This window comes from Echeneis naucrates, chromosome 8, assembly GCF_900963305.1.
Source record: "Echeneis naucrates chromosome 8, fEcheNa1.1, whole genome shotgun sequence".
NCBI classification, from domain to species: Eukaryota; Metazoa; Chordata; class Actinopteri; order Carangiformes; family Echeneidae; genus Echeneis; species Echeneis naucrates.
Window position 1 is genome coordinate 18,575,599 of NC_042518.1, and position 25,993 is coordinate 18,601,591.

The following is a 25,993-nucleotide window of genomic DNA, read 5'->3' on the forward strand; positions in this document are numbered from 1 at the left end:
TAGTTTCACAATGAAACAAAGTTTATTCAGCCTGTGTGGCAGTTTGAATGAATTCTGAGAAACAGCATATCTGTCATGGTTTCTCGTAATGGTTTACAAAGAAACAAAATATCACATGAAAACAGTATAGCAAAAATCTGAGCTGTACATGATATGAAATTCTATACATGTATCAGCTCACAGATGAACTGGAATACACAGATGGCCTTTAACATAAAGCAGTCAGCTCCAATACCATCATATATTTAACATCACATACTAGTTCTGAATGAAATACAATGCAAAATAAAACTGAAGAGCAAATGGCCCTCAGTAAACTGTGTGTGTGTGTGTGTGTGTGTGTGTGTGTGTGTGTGTGTGTGTGTGTGTGTCATTGCGTGTGTTTGTGTGTGTGCGTGATACTGGAGTTCAGTTCAGCTTGGAGACAGCGGGGTCATATCTATAACAGAAGAGAAACAATAATTATAGAGTTTCGTTCTCTGCAGCAAGAATAAACAACACTGTGCATAATCGCAAACAACTCCACTGTGATTAATAATAATTGTATGGGTAAAATTTAGGTGATTGTTCATCTAAAGTTCTTGGTAGATCTCTGTTCCTCTCAGGCTGTGGTTGGAAGTGTGGTGACAGTTCCTCTCAGGTTATAGGAGGCTGTGGGGTGACTGGGCCTTGCAGGTTAGGAGGCTGTGTACCTCTGAGCAGTGGTGGGGGCTGCTCAGCATTCATCAGAGGACTCTGATATAGAGCGTCGGTCATCCAACTGAGGGCGCTGCAGCAGTACTCAAGCTGGGTGACACGGACAGAGATGGATGAGTGCTGAGCAGGCATAAGCAACAGCTGCAGAGAAACCAGACACACTGAGCACGCAAACACACAGACACACAAACAGAGTACACTTACACACACATACCAAGGACATAGGCACACAATCGCAATGCTTTGCCTATGCTATGCCAGTGAAGTGTCACCAGTAAAAAAGATCCCACTACATTCAGTAATATTGATATTACAATGGCAAAAGAGAAGCTGCAGTGGCACGGACCAGCTGATGGAATTCAGCAAAGGAGCACTGACACCTGCTGGAATATATGTACTCTCTCAGACACCTCTTGATAAAGCACAAAAAAATGTGAGAATACTCCAGATCTTGGATCTGAACAGTAAGTCTGAATATTGGAACAGAACTGTCAGAGACAAGTTAATGACGGTTACAGAACAGGATCATTGCTGACCTCTGTTTCCAACACTCGCAGCCTTCGGTCATGGTCACGCATCTCTGACAACTGCTTCAGCACAGAGTCAACCCTACAGAGACACACAACCAGACATATCCACACATATATAAACCAGTTGCATGAGTCAGTCATTTTGGGAAGTCACAGAAATAATATAAGAAAGACTTGATAAATCTGTGACCTCAATGAAAAGTTGTAATTTCCTTTTTGGTCAGTGACATTTTAATAAGAACAGAGACAAACATTTTACATAAAAAACTGCTTATCATATGCGTGGGACATACTTTTATTGGCATTGGATTGTGGTTTATATGATGACGATAGTATATCACTACAGGTAATAATTTAATGCTGACTTCATGATTTACTTGTGTATAAATGATCAGTTATAAGTCACACAGATATCTGAATGTGATATGAAGTGTATTTACTCCAACAGAAGTGACTCACTTGATAGATGTACGTTTGAGTCGTGATGTGTCTGTTTCCCTCTGCCGCTTATTCTGAGCTGAGAGGAGGTTTTCTTTCTGGATGGCCTCCCACGTGTTGAGGCGGCTGGCCTCCCTGCTCCGCAACTCCAGAACTATGGACAGGCGAGATTAGCATACGGGACAGCAGGGTATCTGTGGTGATGGGTTAGTGCCCAGACCAGAAGCACTGACAGGTTCACAGTCTCACCAAAGTGTTTCCTCTTGACTGAGGATATTCGACGGATGTGTCTTTTGATGAAAAGGTTGAGGTGTGAGATGATGATGAAGGGCGGAGCCAGGCAGGGCCTCGAGTGGTACTCCACTATCAGGTTGTAACGCTGAAATTTCCAGTAGGTGTCACTGCGCTCTTGAACCTTGGAGAAGGTGTAGCTGTTCATAGTAAATTGAAACCTCATTATAAAGGTGGTCTTTTCTTACACCAGGTTTGCATATTATAACCATCAGAAATCTGTCTCATCTTTTAAATCTGTGTAATCTGTTTAAATTGTTTAAACTATCTAATCTATTTTCTCAGTCTAACCTGCCTAATCCACTACTAATGTTTGATCTGTTTTCAGTTTCATTTTTGAAATTTGCCCAATTAACTTAATTTTTTGAATGCATGTAATATGTTTATTTACCTATCCTTTTTAATTTCTGTAATCTATGCATATTATTCCCCAATTTTTTAATTTGTTTATGTGTTTAGTCTAATATATTTAATCTGTCTAACCTCTCTAATCTGTTCAATCTTAGCAGAAATCAATCATAGATATTAGTGTACCTAAACATAGCAATAAGGAGATTGACCAGCACTATGTTCGTGAACAGCAGGTAGATGACGAGGAGGATGACTACCAGCCAGTTGGCATAGGTGCTGACACACGGCTCCTCTCCAGCCTCGATTCGTGAGGCATCGTCTGTGCAGTTGACATCACTCAATTTGTCAGCTTCATGTGCAACCACCAAGGAAAGGGAAAAAACATGAGCTGTCACAATGATTATGAGCATGGGGATCAGTGATAGAGGCTTATGTAGGTTTATAAAATACTGCTCTGGAGCTGCTTCACTTTCTATCATGTTGCAGTTTTTTTTTTTAAGATTTAGTCTAAAACCTTTCTAATGTAATAAGTCTTAAGTCTGTAATAAGTGTTTTCTGTACTCCATACAGGGAGAGTCAAACATAAGGAGTATAAACCACGGCTGGATGAGTGATCAAAGTGAATAAACATTTCATTACAACATATCTGAAGCAAATTTTCAGAAAAATCTTATTTGAGAATGTTTTAATTTCTATAAAAGAAATATGATCAAAATCATACACAGACTAAACCACAATAAAGAGGTTCTGCATCTCATATCCTGCTTACCATCCATCTCATGAATGGGTATTTGTCCAAAAATGTGCAGGTAGGGTCTATAGAAAACTCGGCGGAAGATCCAGTTAGGACGTGGATCATATGAGTAGAGTAGAGCCTGATTGGCCACTCCATAGGCCATGAGCCATACAGCCAGGAAGAAGAGGAAGAAGAAGACGTCTTTCATCTGAGGAAAGAAACAGTGACCATGGGATCTGGTATGGGAAATTCAATGGGAAATTCTGTTTACTGTCCCAAGAGTGTATCACAATAACACACACACACAAGACACAAGGTCACACCACCACACGTGACGTACATACTTCATCATGCCATTACATTGGTATTGGTTTCTAATCCAATAGTCATCTGCTATTAAACATTCAGGAATCTAAGACCTGAGGGAAAGGAGGAGTTGAAGCAATGGTTTCTCTTCCTCACATGGCATATGATGGCCACCATGAAGGTATCAACACAACATGTTCCAATAGGAGGCGGTCAGTAGATGTACATCTTACTCTGTTAAATAGCTATTTGTAAGACTAATGTGCCTATTTAAACCTAGATTGTTGTGTGTGTTTTATATCTACTCACCATTTTGCCAACAATGATGATCTTGGGTCCAAGCTGTTTGTGTATGGCAAAGATGTGGATCAGACGTAGAGTGAAGACCATAAAGTCTATTGCCATGACAGCACGGCCAAACTCATACGACCAAGGAAACATTCTGGGACACAGACAGTCAAGGAATGATGTTGCACATTAAGCTACACAGTGTTCACATACAATATGGACTTAAATAGCCAAATTAGATCCTCACATTAAGAGCAGAAACATAAACATTTATGTGAAACCAATTTAAAAAGTAGAAAATACTGACTGTCTCTTGACCACATTTTCACAAATACATGAGGACTGGCAGCAATGGCTCCTGGCCTCCTGCTCACATAGAATGACTCACTTACCTGCAGCACAGACCCAGAGTGAAGAGGGTAATGGCAGTCAGATCACATTTGTTCCAGACATCATGGATGTAGTTCCTCATCCTCTGGAGGATGAAGGCACTGCCTATGAAGAAGGTCTGTGAGGAATAGAGAGAGGAGTCGGGGTACTGTCTGTGGATGCTGTGTGGATTTGTGCAGTGTGTCAGTGATTGAATTGCATGGCTTGATGTGGTGACCAGTGAAACAGACAGGTGGGATGGCACTTCATGAGTCCAACGTGTGTGTGTGTGTGTGTGTGTGTGTGTGTGTGCGTGTGCGTGCATGCGTCTTAACAACTAACTTGTCGAATCTCTTCACAGACTAAGGTGAAAACCCAAAAATAAAGCACAAACTCCAGAGTTGTGGGACCATCAGGTGGTGGGGGCTTGAAGTTCACGAGAAGTACATAGGCAAACAGGCAGAGGAAGAGGAAATACATCAGCACATTGCCAAGGAAGGAGGTGACAGGGGCGAACCAAAATTGTCTCCACCGGGAGACAATAAATGGTCTCTTTGAGTTGGACGAAAAAGACCCTGAACAAAAGAGGGAACATAAGCAATTTAACCATGATATTGAATTTGCTTAGTGATTTAATCAAGAAAATGGAAATATTCATCTTACATTGTGAAGTGACATCCTGTGACAGGCATTGTGGTGACTTATTGTTTATGTTCACAGAGCGGACCTAAATGGCCCAAACCCAATTTTTCCCCCTATTTGACCCAGATCTGATTGTTTAATGACACTGTGCACAGCACAAAATGCTGTGGAATGAGATCTTTTCAAATTGTATAGCTGTGACTTCCATAAAATAGTTCTAAATTGGTTACAGATAAAATTTTCTGAAATGCAACCTCAGTGTGAATAGAATTTAGTGTGACTTTTAAGCTTAACACTTAACCAATAACCTGAACCCATCATTCTAGAATGACAAGCCTAATAGTTATTCAGAGGCATAAATCACAAAACAAAAACAAGCATGGCAGACAGTGGTGACTGAGGTAGTCATGGAGGGAAAGTCAATCATCTTCTTCCAAATCATTAATCTTATACAATCTTCTGGTGAGGGTGAGGGTGAGGCAACAGCGCTAACCACTATGCCCCCTGGGCACCTTAATGGAAGGACAGTGAATTATTATTAAACTGTAATCACTAACATCTGTGGCCTCCATTTCTGTTATTCCTGATTTCTTCCATGCACAGAGAGCTTTGTTTGGCGTCTTGATGTTCTTCTGCGCATAAGGGTCACATCAGAGCAATGACATAAAAAACTGGTTCTAGAAAGAAATCCAAACTGAACATTAAATCTTGCAGTGGGAACGTAGTCTTAGACCATCAAAGTTGACATCATCAATCCATCAAGCCATGGATTTACATGCACCTGATCTCCTACTGCTCTCTGCTGGACTATTCACAGTCATGCAGGTGCAAGTAGTGCAACAGAATCAGTTTTAGCTGAGACTGCACAGTGGAGCGCAGTGGAGCATGGCGTCAGCTTACAGAGAACAATCTAATCTTTTCTACTGATATTTATGTGTTCAATAAAGAATCATGTTTGCACTGATACATTATCCTTCCAGGAAATAGCCATATTCTCATTTCTTAACTCTGACTGAAGCATTTGAAGCTCCCTCCTCATGGGTGTCATTGGAAGGTTTTTGGCAGGCTTGCTGTACTTTCTTGTGATCATTGCCAAAGAAGTACGAGAAGATCAGAGGTTGACTGAATTACCTTTTGGTTTTTCTTTCAGATTTCTTAACTCTTCAGCCTCTTCCTCACTGCAACAGAGAAACAGAACCCATTACTAAATCTGCGAAGGAAAACAACAATGCAAACTTTATCTCTGGTTTTGTGGTTATGTTTACCTTTGTACGATGTCATTCATGGAGAAGATAGTGGTATCGTTCCCATCCAGACTTTCAGTGTCTCTGCTGAGGCAGACTTCCACAGACTTCACCTCCTCCTCCTGTTCCCTGTGTCATGCATTGTGCACACTATAAGATCCTTCTCAGTCAGTCGGTGTGAGATTTTCAGTTTCACAAAATTCACATCCACAACACAGTACTGACCTGAACCTAATGAGGTTCGTGTAGAGGAAGGGGGGCAGGAAGAAGGTGAGAACCAGTTTCCAGACCTCAGTGGTCCTCTCCATGTCACCCCACCAGATCTGAGATAGCAGAGACTAAACCAGAGAGCATCTTCATCAGTCATCCACAGGATTCATTCACGCTGTCATTATTATGCTCCAACCCTGTCTGCTGACAACTCTGCTGATCATGTGATCGATTAATGAGCTGGATGAAACTGTTGATGACAGTGTCTCTACCTGAACACCGTCATGGCTGAAGAACAGACGGGCGTCCGCTGCAGTAGCCATCTGTAGACACGTAGCGCCACCCCACACTGGAGACTTTCTTATTAGGAGAGTGAAGGCACGGTTCTCACTGTTCTGATAACACTCACCAAATACATCTAAACACACAAAAAAGGTTTCTAGGTAAAAGGTATTTAAAAGATATGTATTTGCAGTATTCATGTGCTAGTTATTAGTGCCTCGAGGCGCTGCACCAAATCACTGGACCTCTACAGCAGTAAAGTAGCTATAGAGCAATGTAGCTGTTGCTCTAAAGTTCCTCATATTCTGGGCAGACCCCAGTGTCACTAAAAAGAAACATGACCAATAACAATTATTATTGGTCACATTTCTTATTCTTATGTGTCTTCTTCCTCTTCCGCCAAAATTTCAATTTGCTACTTGTCCTTGAGTTTTGAAAAAAGCCAGGCCAATTATATAACAAAATGTGTAGCTCCATCTCGATCAGAGTGTCATGTATTTTTCTCTTAAATTTATAATAAAAATATTTTTGGTGGCATAAAGTGCCAAAAAGTGACCAAAAAACATTATACTGGTTTGTAGTTTCCCTAGAGTGGAGAGCAGAGCAGAAAATTATCTGAAAGAGTATTAATAAATCATTCTCACAGCCACATAGTTTTTAGCTAGATTCACCATTTTCTAGTAGTAGAGATTCTTGTCCTGTTTCAGTCAGTCTACTTTAACAGTAAGTCAAACAGAATTTATTTTGTGAGCCTCTAAATGGCATGTCCACAATTAATTTCTCCCATTTGCTCCAATGCAACTCTGAGAACAGTAGAACTGTCCATGTTTATTTTTTTTTTTTTTTTTACATCAGTCTCTTGTCCACATTTTAGGATCTGGAAACACCAAAAGCCATACAATGCCTCAGGAACTCTTAGCGATCACTGTCTGCTTACTTTTCTGATAGGAGTTACCATTTTGCCAGAGGCTTAGTTTGTGGGCCTCACCGATCCATTGCATTTATGGGTGGCCAACAAATTGTTCATGGACAGTCATTTCTTGAAGTGTTCGTGGGCCTGTGAAGTGATTTCCATTACAGATTTATGTCTTGACAGTGTACCCACTATAGATGTTGAGATGTTTAACGTCTTCACAATTTTACATTGAAGAACATTATTCTGAAATTCCACAATTTGTAGACAGTTTTTCAGAGAATGGTAAACCTCTGGCCATTTTTACTTCTAACAGATTAGCGACCTGTTGCCAGTTAATGTAATTAGTTGCAAAAGGTTCCTCCTCCTGTTTCGTTTTAGTTTTACATACTTTTCCAGCCTGTCGTTTCTCCAATCCCAACTTTTTGAGAAGTGTTGCTGCCATAAAATTCTAAATAATTAATAGTAAAAGGTCTCATTTGATATGTTGTCTATGTGAAAACATATGGACTTATGAGAGTCATTGCATTCCTTTTTATTTGTCTGTTTTTTATTATTATAACATTTTACAAAAAAATTTTTGGGGATTTTAGGTTGTATATTTACATTAAATGTATATATTTTGGAATTTATTTCATAGTTGTATTTATTTATTTAATACTGACAGAAGATAGGTGTAAGTCTACCCAAGGGAGGACAGAGACTAACCATGTGCCAGGTTCTCAAACATCTGTGCCAGGTCCTTCATGGCCAGTTTGTTCTCAGTCTCACTCTCCAATTTTGAGAGCTCCCTCAGCATCTTACAGCCTCCTAGAGCACTCAGAACTGACTCTCCTGCCTGAGAGGCAAACATAGCAAAATGGATGCAATCATGTCCAGATTGAATGAGACCAGATCTCAGTTAGCTCTGAAAAAATGGCAGCAGTCTTACCATCTCCCAGAAGTAAACAGCCATTTCCCTGCGATTCTGCAGGATAGCCCAGATGAAGAGGGCCGCCCAGGGCGAGAGGCAGCGCTGGTCACGGTACAGACACTCCCCCAGCAGCAGCCTGTTGACATGCTACAGGTAAAGACACAGAGTCAGACCTGTCCATTCAAGGCATTCAGAGCAGATGAGAACTGCACTAATTGCATCCCTCTTTTAAGACCATGGGGTCAGAGTTGATCTGCACACACTCCGATATATAACTCCTGGTGTACTGACCTTGAGAGTCCTCCTAGTGCTGGAGTTGGGGTCAAGGTCCAGAGGTCTATAGTAGAAAGGCTGGCAGACATCCCCGAGCAGGTCCCACAGCAGACGGGACACCTGCAGAAGTAACAGGCGGTCATGTGACAACACTCAACAAACAGTGTGCTAGTTAAACTCTATGGGTCTATTCATGTGATCCAGATCAGAAGTCTACAGCTGCATACAGACTGACAACTGCCATTGTTTTCTGACCTTTGTAAGGTAAGTTGACAAAGCTGCCATTTAATCTATGTAGATATATATGTGAAACATCTATATACAGTGATGTACATGTGTGAGTAGTATTTGGGTGTGTTGCATGACGTATTCCTGTAAACAGCTTGTTTTTATGGTTACTGAATTAAACATATTGCAAACTCAAACATAACATGTAGTTAAGATAATAAGCGCTACTGTAACAGGCTGTCAGTAGCGCAGGGCCAATCTGAAAAAAAAAAGTTAATTAATATAAATGAGCTCTATATGAACTTAATTACAGCCAGTAGAGCATCTACATGATACCATCATCCTATCCTCTAACCCAGTGTACCATCAACAGTGTGAAAAATCATCAGGTTCTTCCATTTGATACCAGCCTCCCTCCTCTTCCTCACCTCATATAGGCTCAGCTCCATTGCTGAGGCAGGTCCAGCAAGGGCATTCTGTGGGCTCTTCGGAGGGGTTGTTTGTAGTCTGTCCACACTGGGCAGGGACCCAGCCAAGGCTTGCCTCTCAGCCAGATGCTTCTGGAGCAGAGTGTAGGCCAGACAGCTGTCTGACAGCGAGCTGTACAGACTCTCCAGGCGCCGGTTTGTCAGGTAATCCAAAATGTTTAGACCATTCTCACAGAAGAGACGCACAAACTGGGGCTTGTCATTGATCAGTGCATCTGTCATGGAGTCCTCAAGGTCCTCATACTGAAAAGGTAATCACCTGATCAGTATCATGTGACTGAAGCCTGTAGGATCACGTCTCTTACTTCATAACAGGGCTTTCCACAAGACTGTCACAGTCACTGATTATCATGTGTGGTCATACAGGAGCAGATCCTGTCATATTCATCTTTAGAAATATGTTTACAGACACAGTCAGGGTCTTTATTTACATTTATTTAGCTGTTCTTTCTCCTCCTTCTCAGAGCAGAAAATCGGAGTAAGATAGAGTAGTGAAGGGAAGCAGGCTGTGCACTGTCAAACCCCATGTGTAAAGGTTGTACCTTCCACTGGATGTCTCCATTGAAGAGCTCAGTTTTGGCAATGTCCACTCGGTTCCAGGCTACAGCTAGTTTGAGTTCCTCAGTGCATTCACTTGCTGTACTGCAAACACGCTTACTGGCTGAACACACAAACAAAGCGTCTTCTGTACAGTGATAGATTCCAAATGAAAAAAACTGGACAGTGACAATACTGTGACCCTCACCACCTTACCCTCTTGGCCGCTGAAACTTCTCTACAGTGTAGTTAACTATTTCTCATACTTACCTCTGACGAGGGCTTTGAGGAGTACTGTATCAAACTCATCTAAACCCTCCTGTTCTCCATGAAATACAGTGATGAGCTCTCTGTTCTGGTAGATGCTCAGAGCCTGGACACAAAGGGGAAATTAATGTACATGACCACACAGACTAGGTCACATCAGGATTCATCTTCAAAAGAATAGAGGTGATTAAACTCCTCCTGCCTCCTGTTCATCACAGGAACCTTCACTGAAACATGAGTCCTTATAATTTAACATAAGATACTGGACTCACGCTGTCCACCAGTCTCTCCAACTCAGCTTCAGATGGGAAGTGTTTCCGGACTTTGTCACGGACCCTGTCCCGGAGCTCTGTGCTGAAGCCCTGAGTGGACTCCCCTTCTGCTGGGAGAGAGGATGGACTGAGGGGAACAGAGGACAGATTGCCCCGCAGCTCACTGATAAGATCTGCAGCCAGACCAGAACCAGCCAGAACTAGCCAGGGTGTTGCTTTCTTTAGAGAGGCATCTACTCGCTGAGGTCAAGTGGACAAAGTTAATGACAGGACAAGATATGATATAGAATAAGTAAACACCGGCACTGTCAATTCACTGTAGTGTGCGTGTGTAGAGAGACAAAACATGTGACATGCCCCTCACCTCCAGCATGTTGGCATGTCCTGAAATCAGCATGCACAGCACTGGGATTTCAATGCTTCCACTTCCTGTTGATGGACAAGACAGGAGGTTAGAGAGACGGGCCTTTTGCCATATACCAAAACATATACTGTGTCTGTTCATGAGCTTAATCATCAAACAGTTGTCCCTACACGATACACTCATTTATCAAACGAAAGTATGCCAGAAAAAAAAAAAGGTGTACCTTGATCGCACATCCATTTCCTTTCCCCAACCCTAACCCTGAACTTGAAAACTGTCACTGCAGTCAAGTAGGCTGTCACGGTGCAGTCGCGGTCAATCCAGGTTCAGTTTAGTTTTCTCAAGGGGGTCAAATTCTATCGTATAATCAGGTTAAATAGAAACATTTGCACGATTTCAGTCAGTCAATTTGAACAGTAAACTATTAAAATATCCTGTATCCTCTATAGGAAATTATTTTCTGGGGGTTTGAATATGAAGAAATGTAACAATGGCAAAATGCTTTTTCAAAGGACTTTAAGTTCACCAATTGCTGGTACATTGTAAAGAATATTTAATTAAAAGGTCTTGAGGTATACAAAGTCTCGATCATCCTGAACAATAATATTTAGATTTAGACTGCTTAGAGCTAAGGGGATCACTGGTATGATTTGGCGCTATACAAATAAATCTGATTTGATTTGATTTGATTTGATTTAGATTGATTTCTATCATTAGTGAGTCGGGGCCCTGCCCAGAGTAAGTTAAGCTCTATAGGAATAGCTACCTGAGTTCCATTATTGTTATTATTCCTCTTTCATATTCTTCACCCTCTTCTGTGAAAATTTCAATTCGCCACTTTTCCTTTTTGAGAAACCGATTTATACATCAAAACGTGCGGCACGATTCCAATTTCTGTGTAGTTCGACCCTGTAATTTATATGACTACTCTGGTATGAGAGTAGTTTATCAATCCACACAGACATATAGCCTGTTGTGGGACAGCCCATTCAAGAACCACAGACCAAGGAGGGTCCTTTCAACCCAGCTCTCCCACAAGGCAGGCCTTAACCACCACATGAATCATGTGGCCCCAGAAGCCGTCTTGTTTGTAGTTTCACTCTCTGCCACTTGGTCACTGGCACACACACACACACGTATATAGCACATATTAGACTACTAGTGTGTTTGTGTGCTACTTGGTGATAAATGTTCGCTAGCCTGGAATATTTCCAACCTCTTCTCTACAGAGCCCTCCATCCTTCTACTTTTATATGGTAATTTAGCTGAAGTCGCTAAGTTTATTAAAGTCAGAGATCCAAATGAATAGTATTTTATGTGGCTGAATTGGTGATTTGCCTTTTTTTCCCTTTTCGTTCTGAGGCCAACTTTGATATTAATTAAAGTTATCATTTAACATTAATATTTTTAATATTAATAGTTTAGTCCATCTCTGATAGCCAATCAGAGCAGTGCCCAATAATTAAGTAAGAGATAGTTCAGATTGACAGATTTGAAGACAATATTATATTTAGTGTTATATTTGAATAATAATGTAAACAGTTGTCATCTCCTGTGCTCACAAAAACAATATAACAGGCCCTATAAAGCTTCTTTTGGTGTTGTTGCATTTGTATAATTAAAAGGGTCTGTCACTATCTCACCCCATATGCCTGTGCGCTGATGGGAGATGTAATCCTCCAGATTAGCCCGGAAAGCTGCCTCCCCCCCGCGCTGGCCAACACTGCCGTCATCCACCAGGAGGAAAGCCTGGCAGTTGTTGTCCAGGCAGAAGGAGTCACGTGATGTTTTCTGGACATAATACCGAGCAGGGAAACTGCCCTTCAGCACAGAGAGAAGTAAAGAGGAGTGGTCTGTCAACACTGGGATTCAAGAGCAGTGACATTGCCTCACTGTTGCTAAAATGAACCAAAACGGACACAAGGCTCCAAAGGTGCAATACCCCACTGACTATATAAATATATACTGATCTTTTTTATTATCTATTATCTATCTATATTTATTTATCTCCTTTGTCCCTGTCAGGCACCTATAGAATGATGTGACTGAGGTAGAGTATATATTGTTCTCCTATATTAAACCTTTGTCTTTCTGCTGTGAGGATCCCCTGCCTTGGCTCTGTCTATTTTCCCTTCTGTCTGTATATTTGCTTGTTCCCCCTCTTTCTGCCATTTGATTGAAAAAAATATAAAACCACAAGTAACATTTGTGTGAGTTTACTGGTCCATGTTTTTCAGTTATATAACAATTGGTAAGATCATGAACTCTTCGTGTGTTCTGGTGCAGGAGACCACTCAGAGACCAGATGAGGGCAGCTGGGAGGGGTCAACACTAGGTACCGTGCTGTGTGATTGGTACCTGGGTGTTGACAAGTTGCTGCCTATTGTGCACCAGGCCCCAGGGAGCAACTCCCACAGCAATCACTTGCTTCTGGGACAGGGCTGGAGCTGCAGCGGCATGGTCTCTCACCGCCTCACCCACACAGCAGGACACACCCTCCCTCAGACCCCCTGTCAAGATCCATGCTCCTGTTCAAGAGACGAGAGGAAAACCATCATCAGACTAGCACTTTCTACCATTCAGTAGGATTTCTGTTTTATGAATGGTTTCTATTGGTCCTGGACTCTGCGCCATTACCTGTGCTCTGTGCAGCCCTGACCAGACCGTTTCTGAGGACATCTCTCACCCAGGTATTGATCTTCCCATGACCCTCACCCCCGACCACTGACACCACCAAGTTGGGTGATGGCAGACCCCAGTGGGCCGTCATCAGGGTGTAGATGATCTGAGGTGGCGTGTCACATGACAGCCGCAAAAACTGAACAAGAAGAGAAAGGACAACAGGGTAATCCTTTTTAACATCACCACAGAAGATACCAGTCTAGGACAAGCAGACCGCTGGAGAAAGTGAGAGAAAAATATTCACCATGGCCCTGGGACAGAGGTCATGCACTGAGCTGTCTTTGTTGCCAAATCCAGACAGATACAAACTTTACTAATCCTTTTGGGAGGCTTCCCTCCATGAACTTAGAATACTAGCAGCAAGTGAACAGGCGTGAAGAAAATCACAAAAAAAATCCAGAAATCCAAAATACAATTAAAATAATCAAGCAGGAATAAAACAGCCAATAGTGCAAAACGTGGGGCCTCCCATGCCACTCTGCTCCATCACCTGTCCCCAGGCCCCATCTGCAGAAAACTGCAGATGTCTAGCCACAGTCCAAGGTATTTGTATAAGTCAACAGACTCCACCTCAACACCCTCGAACTGGTTGAGGCGTTGACCTGGACTTTCCAAAGTCAATGACCATTTCCTTGATCTTTGTGGTGTTGAGCTGCAGCTTGTCTCCACGGCACCAGACAGAAATGTCCACCACCAGGCTCCTGTACTCCTCCTCTCTGTCGTCCCTGATGCACCCAACGATTGCTATGTCATCAGTGAACTTCTGGATGGCACACAGCCCCAAGTTGTAACAGAAGCCTGAGGTGTGAGGGTGAAGAAAAGGGGCCAGCACCATGTCTTCGGGGTTACACTTATCAGATGTGATGTTGTTTAGGGACACTCTTGTAGTTAGTTATGGCATAACTTGGGGGGCTCAGTCCTCCGCGGTTAGTTGGTGCATAGGGCCAGCAGCCTACTGTGGATGATTTGGTTGTGTGCCCGGGCTCTTCTGGGTCCTCGTGGCTGGGCTTTGTCTCCTTGCGCCGTGTGGTGATGGGTCCATGGTGACCTCTGTGGGTCCAACGCTGGCTGGTGTGTGATGGCTCATCATTTCCTCTCTCCCTTCTGGGGTGAGCGGCTTCTCCTGGTGTATGGGTGATCCCCCTCTCCAGCAGTCTCCTTGGTCTGTGTGCATCGAGAGCACAGGTTGGGCACCCCACAGGACCACAGCCCCCCAACCCTGCCGTCCTTCCCCCTTCCCCCCTTGTCAGCATTGCCAAAGCTCCCAGGTGAGTCTCTTCGGTTGGTGGTGTGTCTCCGGCTATTCTGGTGGGTGGGTTTCAGGGTGTGAAATGGTGGTCGGTGGCGGATGTGGATGGTCGGGCGGTGGATGGAGGGTGACATAGGGCCCTACTGTCCTGTTCTGACCTGCGTTTGCTCGGGCAGTGTAGTGATGCTAACCGTCACCCGCCTCACACACTGGGGACTGCATGGCTGCAATGGCTCTTTCAGTTTGGGGCCTCATGTGGTAGGCCTGGGGAGCCTGGACCCTTGACCTGACTCTGGGCCCACATGTGTGGTTTCACTTGGCAGCTCATTTTGGGTCACATCAAGAAGAATTGATGAATCCTGCCAAAAATAGGCTGAGCTGTTCGTTCATTCCATCACTTTGTACCTTGTCTGACTCGGCTCTTCTGTTGGGATACTGTTGTACACTACTAGGAGTAATTTGAAGATTGTCAATTAATACTGATGATCATTGATGATGATTGATATCTAAAAATATTTACTATAAGTAGTAAATTTCGGGGCACCACCCTGTTACCAGGGGCCAATGTTCAAATTAGCAAAATCAATATCAAGTCTCAAAAGGGTTAACAAAGGAGTAAATTCAAGCAATGTCAATGTCAATTGTCAAAATTATAGCCACAATAATCAAACAACGATGGTTCAAAATATAACAATTTATTCAAAGCAATAATTATTCAAAATAACATCACTCTGGATAAATGGCTGTTATAGTTTCATTATTCAATGACACACATCAGCTACTAATCTACAACACATAACACATACATAATAAGAATGGGTTGGCAATATGGATAGCTTTAGCGATAGTGATACATATATGCTATAGCTGTAACATAGGTAACATCATATGCCACAACACTAATAAAGTAGCAATAGCAATGACAATCACAATAGCACAGCAACAGCAACCGCACTAGTCCATATATGGATCTTGAGAGTGTGTGTGGGCACTGGCCAAGATGGCGACTGGTCGCCATGTGTGAATGTGTGTGAGGGGAAGAAGAGGAAGGAGAAAGCGATCGCAGACGATGCCACCACAGTTGATTATTACAATATCACTACACAATGACCAAGCCGGCGAAGTTCACGAGTTGGTCCTTTAACTTGTGATATTGCTCAATCACTGATCACGGTGACAGCTGACATGTGATCTGTAGCACCTCCTCCCGCCGCAGGAGAGAATGGATTAATCCTTGAAGGTTGTTGATGTAGGGAATCTTCCAATAACCATGCAGACTGTATGTGAAGGCTTTGCCAGCAATGCAAAACAACTCAGGAAGAGGCTGGGGGATGCAAAGTTCAAATTAGCACAATGATTAAAATACTTGTGACACATTAATATCCCAACAATAAATTAAAACATGCAAATTTTGAGCTGTTCTACTATATTCCAAGTATATTACAACTGTATTTCTAACCCTAACCTCAACCACAGATTGTTTCAGCTGCTGCCATCAGTACTGCAGCCTCAAAGCCAGAGCAGCAGACCACCAGGTTTATGAACAATGAACATTAGCTGCCTTTCTGTACATTACACACACACACATACACACTCACAGTCTCAACCAAGCCCACACAAACATGCAAACACCAACATGCACATGCATTACAGCAAAGCCCACATACACACACACTCATAACACTTTACACAAACTACACTATGTCATGCTAACTGGATAAAGTTATTAATATTAGCTTGCTAGCTAAGACAAAGTCTTTGTCAGGTTCCAGCTTGCCATAGCCTTCTATTTACATGTTTTCAGGACGGTATAGGAGCTTAAACATGTACTCATCGCCTGATAAATGTAATTTAAGCTTACATAACTAGTGCAAGATTCTTTAATAACTTCTTTGGATTGGCATAACGTTTCAGTTGCAATCAACACACAGACTATTTAATGCATACAAAAGGTAAATGCTAACATTAGCTCTGCTGATTCAACATAAATTTTAAAATTCTCATACTTATGCAACATCAATGATTTAGTAATGTCAAGTTATTGCTAGTGTTGATCTTACTTTCCCTTTCTGCTGCCTTTAGTGTTACTTTAGCTCAACTCATGTCAAGTTCAGTTGATATTTCTCTTTATAAGAGTTATTATAAGTTATTACCTTACCTTTAGCGAAAGCTGAAGGTGAATCATCATCCACGACTCCACAGGCTTGGAAAACTACTTGCATTACTTTATCCAGAGAAATTGCCACTCTGTAGTCTCTCTGCGTCAGACAGATCCACAAAGAGCGCATAGATTCAAACAACTGAATGTTGGGCAGTCATTGGATGAATCACTGACCCACCCCAGGAATCAACAACATCATTTGTCGAGATCATCTACAGTAAATCTTGTACATTCAGGGCAAAAGACTGTAGATACATTGAATACTTGCTTGTAATTGCTGTCAAATAATGTTTATATAAAGTAATATGTTTTTTAAGCTATTATCACATGATGTAGAGATGTTTTATAATGACAGTTTTTGTTTATTCTACAACAGTTGAACTGTCGGGGTTTGAGTTTCACAGTTCTGTCTAGCGTGTTCAGTTTGTCTTGTTTTATTTTGAAGTCCTGTTGCCCGTTAATTTACTTCCTGGTTGTGCCCTCCTGTGATTGCCTTCCCTGCCCTAATGTGGTTCACCTGTGTCATGTCTAGTCACTGTATTTAAGTCCTGTTTTCTGGTTAGTCCAGGTCAGATCCTTGTCCCTTGACCACATGTTGTCTCTTTGCCCAAGTCGCTGCTGGCCATCTTTGCTTGCCTACCTCCATCTCAGGTCTTTTGTAGTTTTTGGGGTTTTTATTGCAATTAAAGCCTCACTCTTCACACCTACCTGGTTCTTGTGGCTCCAGCATTTGGGTCCACACCCAACTGTGACAGAAGGATCTGACCAGTATGGACCCAGTGGAGCAACGCCTTTTTAAATAGAAGGTCTCTGAGTTTGAAGTGGCGGTATATGGCTTAATTTCCTCTCCCCCTCATCTGCAACCACCAACAGAATTACTTCAAGGAAAAGCCGTGGGTTAGCCATTTTTTCTCACACTTGGACATCATACGCAAAAGACTCAGTAACTATCTCCAGCACAATTTCCACCAACTTGTTTTTGAGCCTGCCAAATCTGTCCCTTTAAAAAAAAAAACAACAAAAAAAAAAAACAAACGGTCTCCTCCCCAAGCCCTGAGACTTGGGTTTGTGGGTCTCCAGCCCCCCTGTCCAGAGCCCGCTCGAGCCCACAACCCTTTTTGGGGAACCAAAAACCTCCCCCGCTGCAGCAAGCCTTCAAGGCCATGTGGCCACCAGTTAAGCCGGCTAGCTGCCAGCCTCCCGTGATCCTGTGCGGCTGGGTCACTGCCGCCGCAGCCATCTCCCAATCCGGTTCCAGCTGGGCCTGGCACCGCAGCCATCTCCTGTTCCAGTTGGCCCCCGGACTAAGCGGCACTCCCGCTGCTGCCACCACCTCTGGAATTAGCGGTGCGGCCGCCACCCCCTGTTTCTGAGTTTACAGCGCTACCGCCTCCTGTTCCTGAGTTAGTGGCGCTGCCGCCACCATCGCCCGTTGTCGCCTAGCCCGAGCCACCGCCGTCTCCCATTCCCGCCTTGCCTGGGCCGCTGCTGCCTCCTGTACCTTTCTCGTTGGGGATGCTGCCTACGGAACTTGCCATCCCTCAATCTGTTTCTTTATTCATTTTTTTTTTTTGGGGGGGGGGGGCAATTAAAGTCGCAATTGAATCTGTATTTAAAAACGAATTCTCTGTAGAATAACTAAAGGTTTTTTTTTTTTACATTAATTTATAGCAAATTTAAATTTGCTATAAATTAACAGAAACCTGCCTTAATTTTACATTCAGCAATAGGATGTGTATTTTTACATTGAATCCAATGTAATTTAACAATCAAGACAATAAAAATATTGATTAATTCTGTCAAAAAAATAAAAAATCTAATATTCTTATACAGATTACAAACTTTATTTTATGGTCAATTTGTTTAATAAAAGCAATTTACTGTATTTTATAGCGTTTGTACTTAGTGTAGAAAAAAGTAAATTAAATTTCTGTGAATAACTTTTTTTTTTTTTTTTTTTTTTAAACAGTGTGGTTGAACAAGTTGCAAAAGTAGTTCAGTTTGTTTGCCATTTCCATTGTCACCTCTACACCTCTGGTCTTTGAGCTGTAGCCTGTGATGGTTTTCACATCATCCCAGCTGTCCATGTAGTTTTCGTTCAGCATCTGTTACACCTTCCTGCTGCAGTATTCCTTTGCTTCCGTCACACCAATTCACCTCTCACTGTGCTGTTCACAACATCTCCCTGTCTCTGCTCATGTCTACACAGAAGTTGAGATAATCCATAGTGTCATCCCTTCTGTGGCCTCACCGTGTGAGTCCAGAAGCACATCCCAGTCCGTGGTGCCATGGCAGTCTCTCAGTGCAAATTCCATTTCAGGGGAGCCCTCTCTAATGGAGCGAATAGTCGCTGCCTTTGGACCAGGGTTGTGTACAGTGGCCCTAGCATGCAGCAAGCCATTTTAATTTAGAACTAAATCCATCAGCACAGTCACACTTCTTGACTTTTTGAATTTTCAATGTCAAGGGTTTTTGTTAATAACTTTCAGTTGTGTACGCGGTTGGAGAGTCAACATGCCCAGGACATCGTGCTGTCATCTAGCTTCTTGAACCTGACACTGTCATCAAGGTTGTCATGAAAACCTCATGTGTCTCTGATTTCAGTCCTGTGGTTCACTTGGTACTGAGGTAAATCACCACAGTAACTGATGGTTACCTGCTCTGGATGAATTAAAACCCAGATTATCAGAAAAATTTTGTCACCACTTCAACTGGATAATAAAGCCAAAAAAGTCTTGAACGACGCCCTGGTTAAAATGTGGTTCTAACCTGATTACCATTGGAATCTACTTGATCAAAAATGAGCCATCTCTATGGCCAAAGAAACCATGAGATATAAAACACCCTGATCTCAGTTCAATGTGTTTGTGTGTGTATATGTGTGTAAGTTCAGCCACTCACATGACTGTGCCTACGTCCAGCACCAGCAAACTCCAGCTCTCCAAAGGCATCAGTGGGACATTCTGATGAGTGCTGTCTGCTTTCCCACTGGGTCACAATAGCTGCTCCAAAATAGTCCCCTGTTGCCATGGAGTCATGGACCTCCCGCACACCCCCACACTGACACAATGCTCCATTGCTACTGCACAACATACAAACAAATATATACAATCTTTTATTCGTTTATTCTGTATCTGATTGTGTCTCAAATGCCCTCAGACATTTCAATTGATGATGGAGTTTCACAGTAGTGTTGCTGCTGGACACTGACTTTATAGACAAATAAAGCTGTGTGTCATTAGAAAAGCAACATAAATGTATGTTTTATTTATGTATTATTAGACCAGAAGGGGAACAGAGCCTTGAGGAACTCCCATAGACTATAAAATATGGAGACCCACAGGGTTTAAAGATTGTTAGAGTGGGGGAGTAGGTTAGAGTGAGCTGCTGCATCATGGTAATCTTGACAGTCTCTGACATCACCTCCAACTTGTAGTTAACACTGTACAAATATGGGCAAATAGCCAGAGCTGAAACTCTGATGCATCCTGGTTGAGGCAACCATAAAGTGATCCACCTGTCACTCAGAGAGGCCAAAAGCCATGACAGTGAACTCAGCTTTGGAGACCACCTCTTCATACCAGGTTGTGAAGTGGTACTTATTTCTACTGTAGAGATTTTAAACACGGAGAAGAAGAGGAACAGCATGTTTAATCATTTCAGTGTTGCATTCATTTTCCAGCCTCGGGATTGGTGCTTAAGGTACTCCATGGGTTTACTTTATGAGATGTTCGTACATTTGTTAAAATACAGAGGAGGACAGGTTACCTGAAAGAGTCTTCCACAAAGGTGGTGCACACTCTCTTCTTGATGATCCTAGGAATCCAGTTCTGGGAGCAAAGAACAGTGCATTAGTACCACAGGGACACAAAAGCATCAACCTTAATCAGTAGAACTTGAGAGACAGATGGATCAGTATTGTAGGTCTTTTTGCACTGCCTAAATGCCAGAATACAAGGTTGGTGGAGGTGATATATAAGGAGCCCTTACATCTGACTCACAGCTGTACAGTATAAACTTTTATAGACTGCTCTCTGTAGATGCCTGCCCCATTAGATGGGCACTAGTGTGGCAGAAAGGGGCAGCTCAGGAGCAGGACCGAATATAATCAATGTGCTAGAGCTGCAAGCTCTCAAGCACTTCCTGCCATGCCATGAGGCATGTACTCATGTGCTCATTCTTCGGCATCAACCACCTGGGTGGGACCAAGTTTGCATGGCTACTACAGGTCCCAGGAAATCCTGGCATGGGCAGTCCCCCACCTGGCCAGCCTGTGGGCAATTACTTCCTCTCACATCGGAAACCCCTTCTGGGGGAGTGTGGTCTCCACTCAGAAGCGGTGCATGCAATCTTTGGGAGATCACAGTTCAATCTCTTTGCCTCAGAAGAATCAAAACTGCCCCCTTTGGTTCTCACTGAGGTCAGCAGGTCCTCTTTACACCTTCCTGCCACTTCCTCTGATTTGGCCTGTAATTCAGAAGGTTCTTCAGGAGAGTTGCAGGACATTGCTGGTCACCCCCTTCTGGCCAGCACAGATTTGGTTCCCTTTTTTACAGCTGCCCATACGGATGGTGTAGTCGCACACCTTATTGTTACCTTGTCTCAGTCTGCTCAGTTCTTAAACCCTCTCTCGAACAGTAGACACCGGGTCAAAGGTTCTTTGCAGGGGCCCCTTGAATTCTGCGAAGGAGCTACAGAGTGGCGAGTCTCTGGACCTCGTAGCCCATGCTGTGGCTCTGCCAGACAGGTGAGAGATCATGGAGGCTACTTTCACCCGATCAGTGGGGAAGGCCTGGGGTGAATATTCATAGTGCAGGGAACAATCCAGAAAAAAGGATTTGCATTGTTCCAGTTCTCCTGCATAATGCTGTGGAGAGGCTAACTTGGGGCCGGCTCCAAGGTTTGGCATTGCGTGGGCGTGAGCAGCGGTGGCTGCCGGGGGTACATGTGCAGTAGCAGGACCCGCACCATTGGTGATCGAGCAGTTCCTGGACTCGTGATGTGAGATGGCCCAGTTGAGAGGCCATGGCAGTCTGGCACTCCTTCTGGCGAGTAGTCGGGCTCCTTGAGCATGCAGTGCCGTGGCTATCTGCTCAGCCCCTGCTGAGTCCACACTGGCTAGAGTGTACTGTCAGGCCGGGACTCAAATTAGGACTCAGATGCAGAGATCGGTTGATAGCAGAGGCTGACTTTATTAACAAAACTCAAAATAATTCCAAACAACGGAGGCAGAAAAATAAACTGAATAAAAGAAGAACTCAAAATCACTCCAAATGTGAGTAAAAAAATGGTAAAAACAAGAAACTCAAAATCACTCAGACCAGAGGAAACAAACAGGGCAAAATGCAAGAAAAAAAATCACTCACTAGGAGTGGCAACAAATAAACTAAGGGCTCAAACAGACACGTCTGTGGCAGGATACAAGGACTTGAGGCAAAGGGCTGGGGTGCACAAACAAGCGAGACACTCTGGCAGAGGACAGGGGAGACTCAGACTATATATACACATGCACACGGGAAGGGGAACAGGTAGAAACAATCTGTAATCAGGGGAGACAATCAGACCGAGACACATTAGGAAGGACAAGAGTAGAGTTAATTTTCAAAATAAAACAGGAAGTCATGAGATGAAACACAAACAAAACTGAGCATGGTGTGACATTCTTCTCCTGTTTCAGACAATGTGTCAGTGAGATGAACATAAATTGATCTATGAGCCTCCAAAACACAGCCGGCATAGGTCATATAAGAGGTTGCTGCAAACCCTCATTGATAATAATGATAATTTTATATATTTTTTTTCCATTCTAATGCACAAATTAGTTCTGTGCCACATAGATTGGAGGTTTGGAAGTCATTTGTTTGGCGGTTTTCTTCTTCTTTCCACTCTAGGTCATGTGACGCCAAACTACACACCATCCATCCATACATCCATCCATCTTCTACCACTTTTTCTTTTTCCTGTTGGTTTTCTGTTGGCTGCTGGAGCCAGTCCCAGCTCACATCAGGTGAGGGGCAGGGTACACCCTGGACAGGTTGCCAGTCCATCACAGGGCCAACACACAAAGACAAACAGAGACGAACAACCGCTCATGCTTGCATTCACACTTCAATATCGAATCACCAGTTAACCTAGACATGCATGTCTTTGGATGGTGGGAGGAAAAGTACCCGGAGGAAACCCACACAGACACAGGGAGAACATATAAACAGGCAAATGATATCGAGACCCATTAGTTTTTGGGGGCAGTTTGTTCAGTTTTACCCAGAAACAGTTAGTACATTGTAAAAACACTCCACCACCTGATGTGCTAAGTCTGTGTCTGTTTAATGATCCATCCAGGTTGAGAATACTGACAAACTATTTTCCATTAATCTAGGTTTCACTGCAGCAGATCACATCAATTCAATGTTCAAAACTTGCCTAAAGAGAGAGCAACACATGAGAATGCTTATTTAGGCTCCTAATATGTAGCTGTTTATTTTAGAAGCCTAGATATAAAAACATAAAATAACAAGAAGTAAATACTTGTCTTTATTCTCTTTAGTAGCCACAAACCACACCTTAATGCATTTTTACTGTAATAAATAGGAAAGTCACAAGACCCCAAGTTCAGTAGGAAAATGATTACTGAGATAAAAACGAGACCACAAAGGTGATAGACTCATCTTTCAAAGTTTCAACTCCCCTTGCAAAACTTGTGTTGGATTAAAATTTGCCATGAAGTACTGCTTTAACGGCCACTGAAAATGTGGCCAGACTTTATAACCAAAGTGCTTGGTTATAAAGTCTGGCTCAACTGAATAGCCCAGTCCGATCTGCTCATCCATTTGCCCTCAATTTGTTCTTTTTTGTAAAGAGTGCAACATCCAAACGACTGTCTCAAATCATGTAGGGCATAGGAAGTGAGCTGTTAAACCCTTATGTAGTGAGTCTGCATTAGTGCAGACTTGCCACTGTAAAAGCAGGAAGTGCAATTGGAGAATGGATGAAGAAACAACATAAGTTCCGACTTTCTGCTTTGTCATTTTTTTTCTCACCCTTTGTCACACTGATAAACAAAATCACAAGATGAGGGATGTTGAAAAACAAAAGAAAATCACCTTGTCACCTTGTGTCATTGATTGGTTTGATTTTCCAGCTCGCAATTTCCTGGTATTCAATGAGTCAGAATCACCAAACCAGCAGTTCCACTTTTATACTTCCTGAAACTGGTGAAACACCAGAACCGTAGACATACATAGGTATATATGTCTATGACCACTATCATCAAAGTAAGGCATATATCCATTGCCATGGTGACGGGTACTTCCTGGTTACGGTGGTTGTAAGGGGCATTTCAATCTATTGATGCCCTACACCCTTCATTAGAGGAGCCCTTCTCACATGAGAATGAAACCTGAATAGGAGTGACACTTGGTAGTTACGTGGTAGAGGGGAAAAGTCGGGAGTGGGCCTTTGACAAAGAAGTTCTGTGAAGGAGCTGACATGAGTTCAGAATTTCCTTATATTAAGACTACAATGAGTTCGCCCAGTTTACTGTACCAGAAGCATTTGAGTTCTTTGTTTCAATGAAGGCACTTGAGTTTGCATCACAATTCATGTGTCTCTGTCTTCAGTCCCATTTGGTTTGCACCAGATGGTCAAAGCCTTGTGATCCTGGGTGTCGCAAGACTTTCTCAAGAATTTGTCCCAGGGCCCAGGAAAATTGTATTAGTGTCCCCCACCACCCCTGTCGGCAGTCCTTAGCTGACCATGTTTGTCTGCTCTGTGTGAGCTCTGAACATTAAGTATGTCAGTGCCAATGAAAATTACTATATTAATTTAAATAATTTCTAGGAATTTACAGTGGTATTCTTTGGGGTGGGGCAATTTCAAGGAACTGGGGGGGTCACATCCCCTTCCATTTCCTGCAGGATTTTCACCCTGCACGAATGTTAACACATTTAACAATTAGGTCTGATTTTTAGTACACAGTGTTGGCTGGCTAACAAAGTCACACAGGTGGGTGTTTCCTCACAACCCCATGTTTTTGTAGTTCAGCCACCACACCCAGTTTATTTATCTCTCAACTAGAGGGAGGACATTAGACACCTTTTTCAACAGATTCCATCTTTTTTTTTTAAGTTAACAGTAAATGGCCACTGCTTAACCTCCCTCCTTTGACAACATAATCAGATGACACTCCATCAAGTCCATTTGTGGTTGAAAAGCTTCTCAATAAGGTTCCCATGAGGGTTTTCTGCCTCTAGACCTGTAGAGCCTGGTTCAGAGTCTGCAGAACACTTATTGCCCCATGATTTGAATCAGCACTTCTGTTTAAAATACTTGCTGTACCCTAAATTGTAACAACCAGCTGACAGCAGCTGACCTGAATTCCAGGATTTAGGTGGTTGTCTCCTCTTTGTTTCCTTGAAGATAAAACTGAGAACAAGAAGTTGAAGACCACCAATCCCCACACAACAGTCCACATTCAGGGGATATGGAGGGCATTTCAAAAAACTGTTAAAGCCCTATTCTGTCCAAACTGAATTCCTAACACACAAAAACAGCAGCCTTGTTAAAACACAATGGTTCTTCTGACTTAGCTCAGTTTCCACAACAACAGAAGCAGCTTATTCATCTAGCATGTTGTCCCTAAACATATGACCAGATCCAAGAAAAGAGGGTGTCACCAAACATGTAATGTAAACACTGAACAAGTCTTCCTCACTAGATGATGTTAAGCTATCTTTCATCTGTGTGTCAGTGTGGTGGCATGTTACAATGTGTGGTAGAAACTCTGCAGACTGTATCTTTCCTTCTAGTTAAACTGCACGTTAACCCTTTCAGGACTCCTCAGACTTCATACCACACTGGTGCCTGCAGCACTTTACAAGTCATAACTAGTCCTACAGCTAGGTTCTCACATGAAACTTTAGCACACAATCACCACAACACGCCTAACCCACAGGGTGTTACAAACTACCAATCTCCTCATTGTACCTGTGGTAACGTGAGCATGCTAGTGTGAGTAAATGACGTCCACCCTTTGTCTGAACATTTTTCTTTTATTAAAACCAGTTCTGCAGTGTGTATTTTGTATGTTTAAATGTCCCTGCTGTGTAAAGACTCACTCACTTGATCCTTCTCTTTTGTACCCCCAACCTTTCCTCCGTCCCTCTCCAGCTCCTTCATCCTGAGATTCATCCTTGAAGTGAGAGAAACAGCTGTGGGTCAGCTTTGCATCATGCAGCTCCGCCCACACATAGCTCTGCCCACTG

General features: G+C 42.8%; 1 protein-coding gene across 10 annotated transcripts; it reads right to left on the bottom strand.

Annotated features, from left to right (window-relative positions):
- Positions 1 to 25,908, bottom strand: trpm4a (transient receptor potential cation channel, subfamily M, member 4a). 10 transcript variants are annotated; one of them, XR_003840998.1, is made up of 28 exons: positions 25,851 to 25,908; positions 20,499 to 20,560; positions 19,632 to 19,812; positions 13,276 to 13,456; positions 12,997 to 13,166; positions 12,282 to 12,459; positions 10,639 to 10,703; positions 10,275 to 10,514; positions 10,006 to 10,108; positions 9,741 to 9,859; positions 9,139 to 9,441; positions 8,501 to 8,602; positions 8,228 to 8,356; positions 8,005 to 8,134; positions 6,374 to 6,519; positions 6,117 to 6,229; positions 5,913 to 6,020; positions 5,779 to 5,825; positions 4,348 to 4,580; positions 4,029 to 4,144; positions 3,658 to 3,790; positions 3,076 to 3,250; positions 2,490 to 2,655; positions 1,914 to 2,095; positions 1,686 to 1,818; positions 1,233 to 1,305; positions 693 to 857; positions 1 to 439 (listed from the first exon to the last, which is right to left on the bottom strand). XR_003840998.1 is itself a non-coding variant. In XM_029507700.1 (28 exons), the coding sequence occupies exons 1-28, from the start codon at positions 25,905 to 25,907 to the stop codon at positions 414 to 416; spliced, it is 3,765 nt and encodes a 1,254-aa protein (XP_029363560.1). In that variant the 5' UTR covers position 25,908; the 3' UTR covers positions 1 to 413. The 10 variants fall into 10 exon arrangements, 9 of the variants coding, with proteins under 9 accessions (XP_029363560.1, XP_029363558.1, XP_029363559.1 ...); XM_029507700.1 differs by having other exon boundaries at positions 693 to 786; XM_029507698.1 differs by having other exon boundaries at positions 693 to 837.
- Between the last annotated feature and the right edge of the window lie 85 nt (positions 25,909 to 25,993).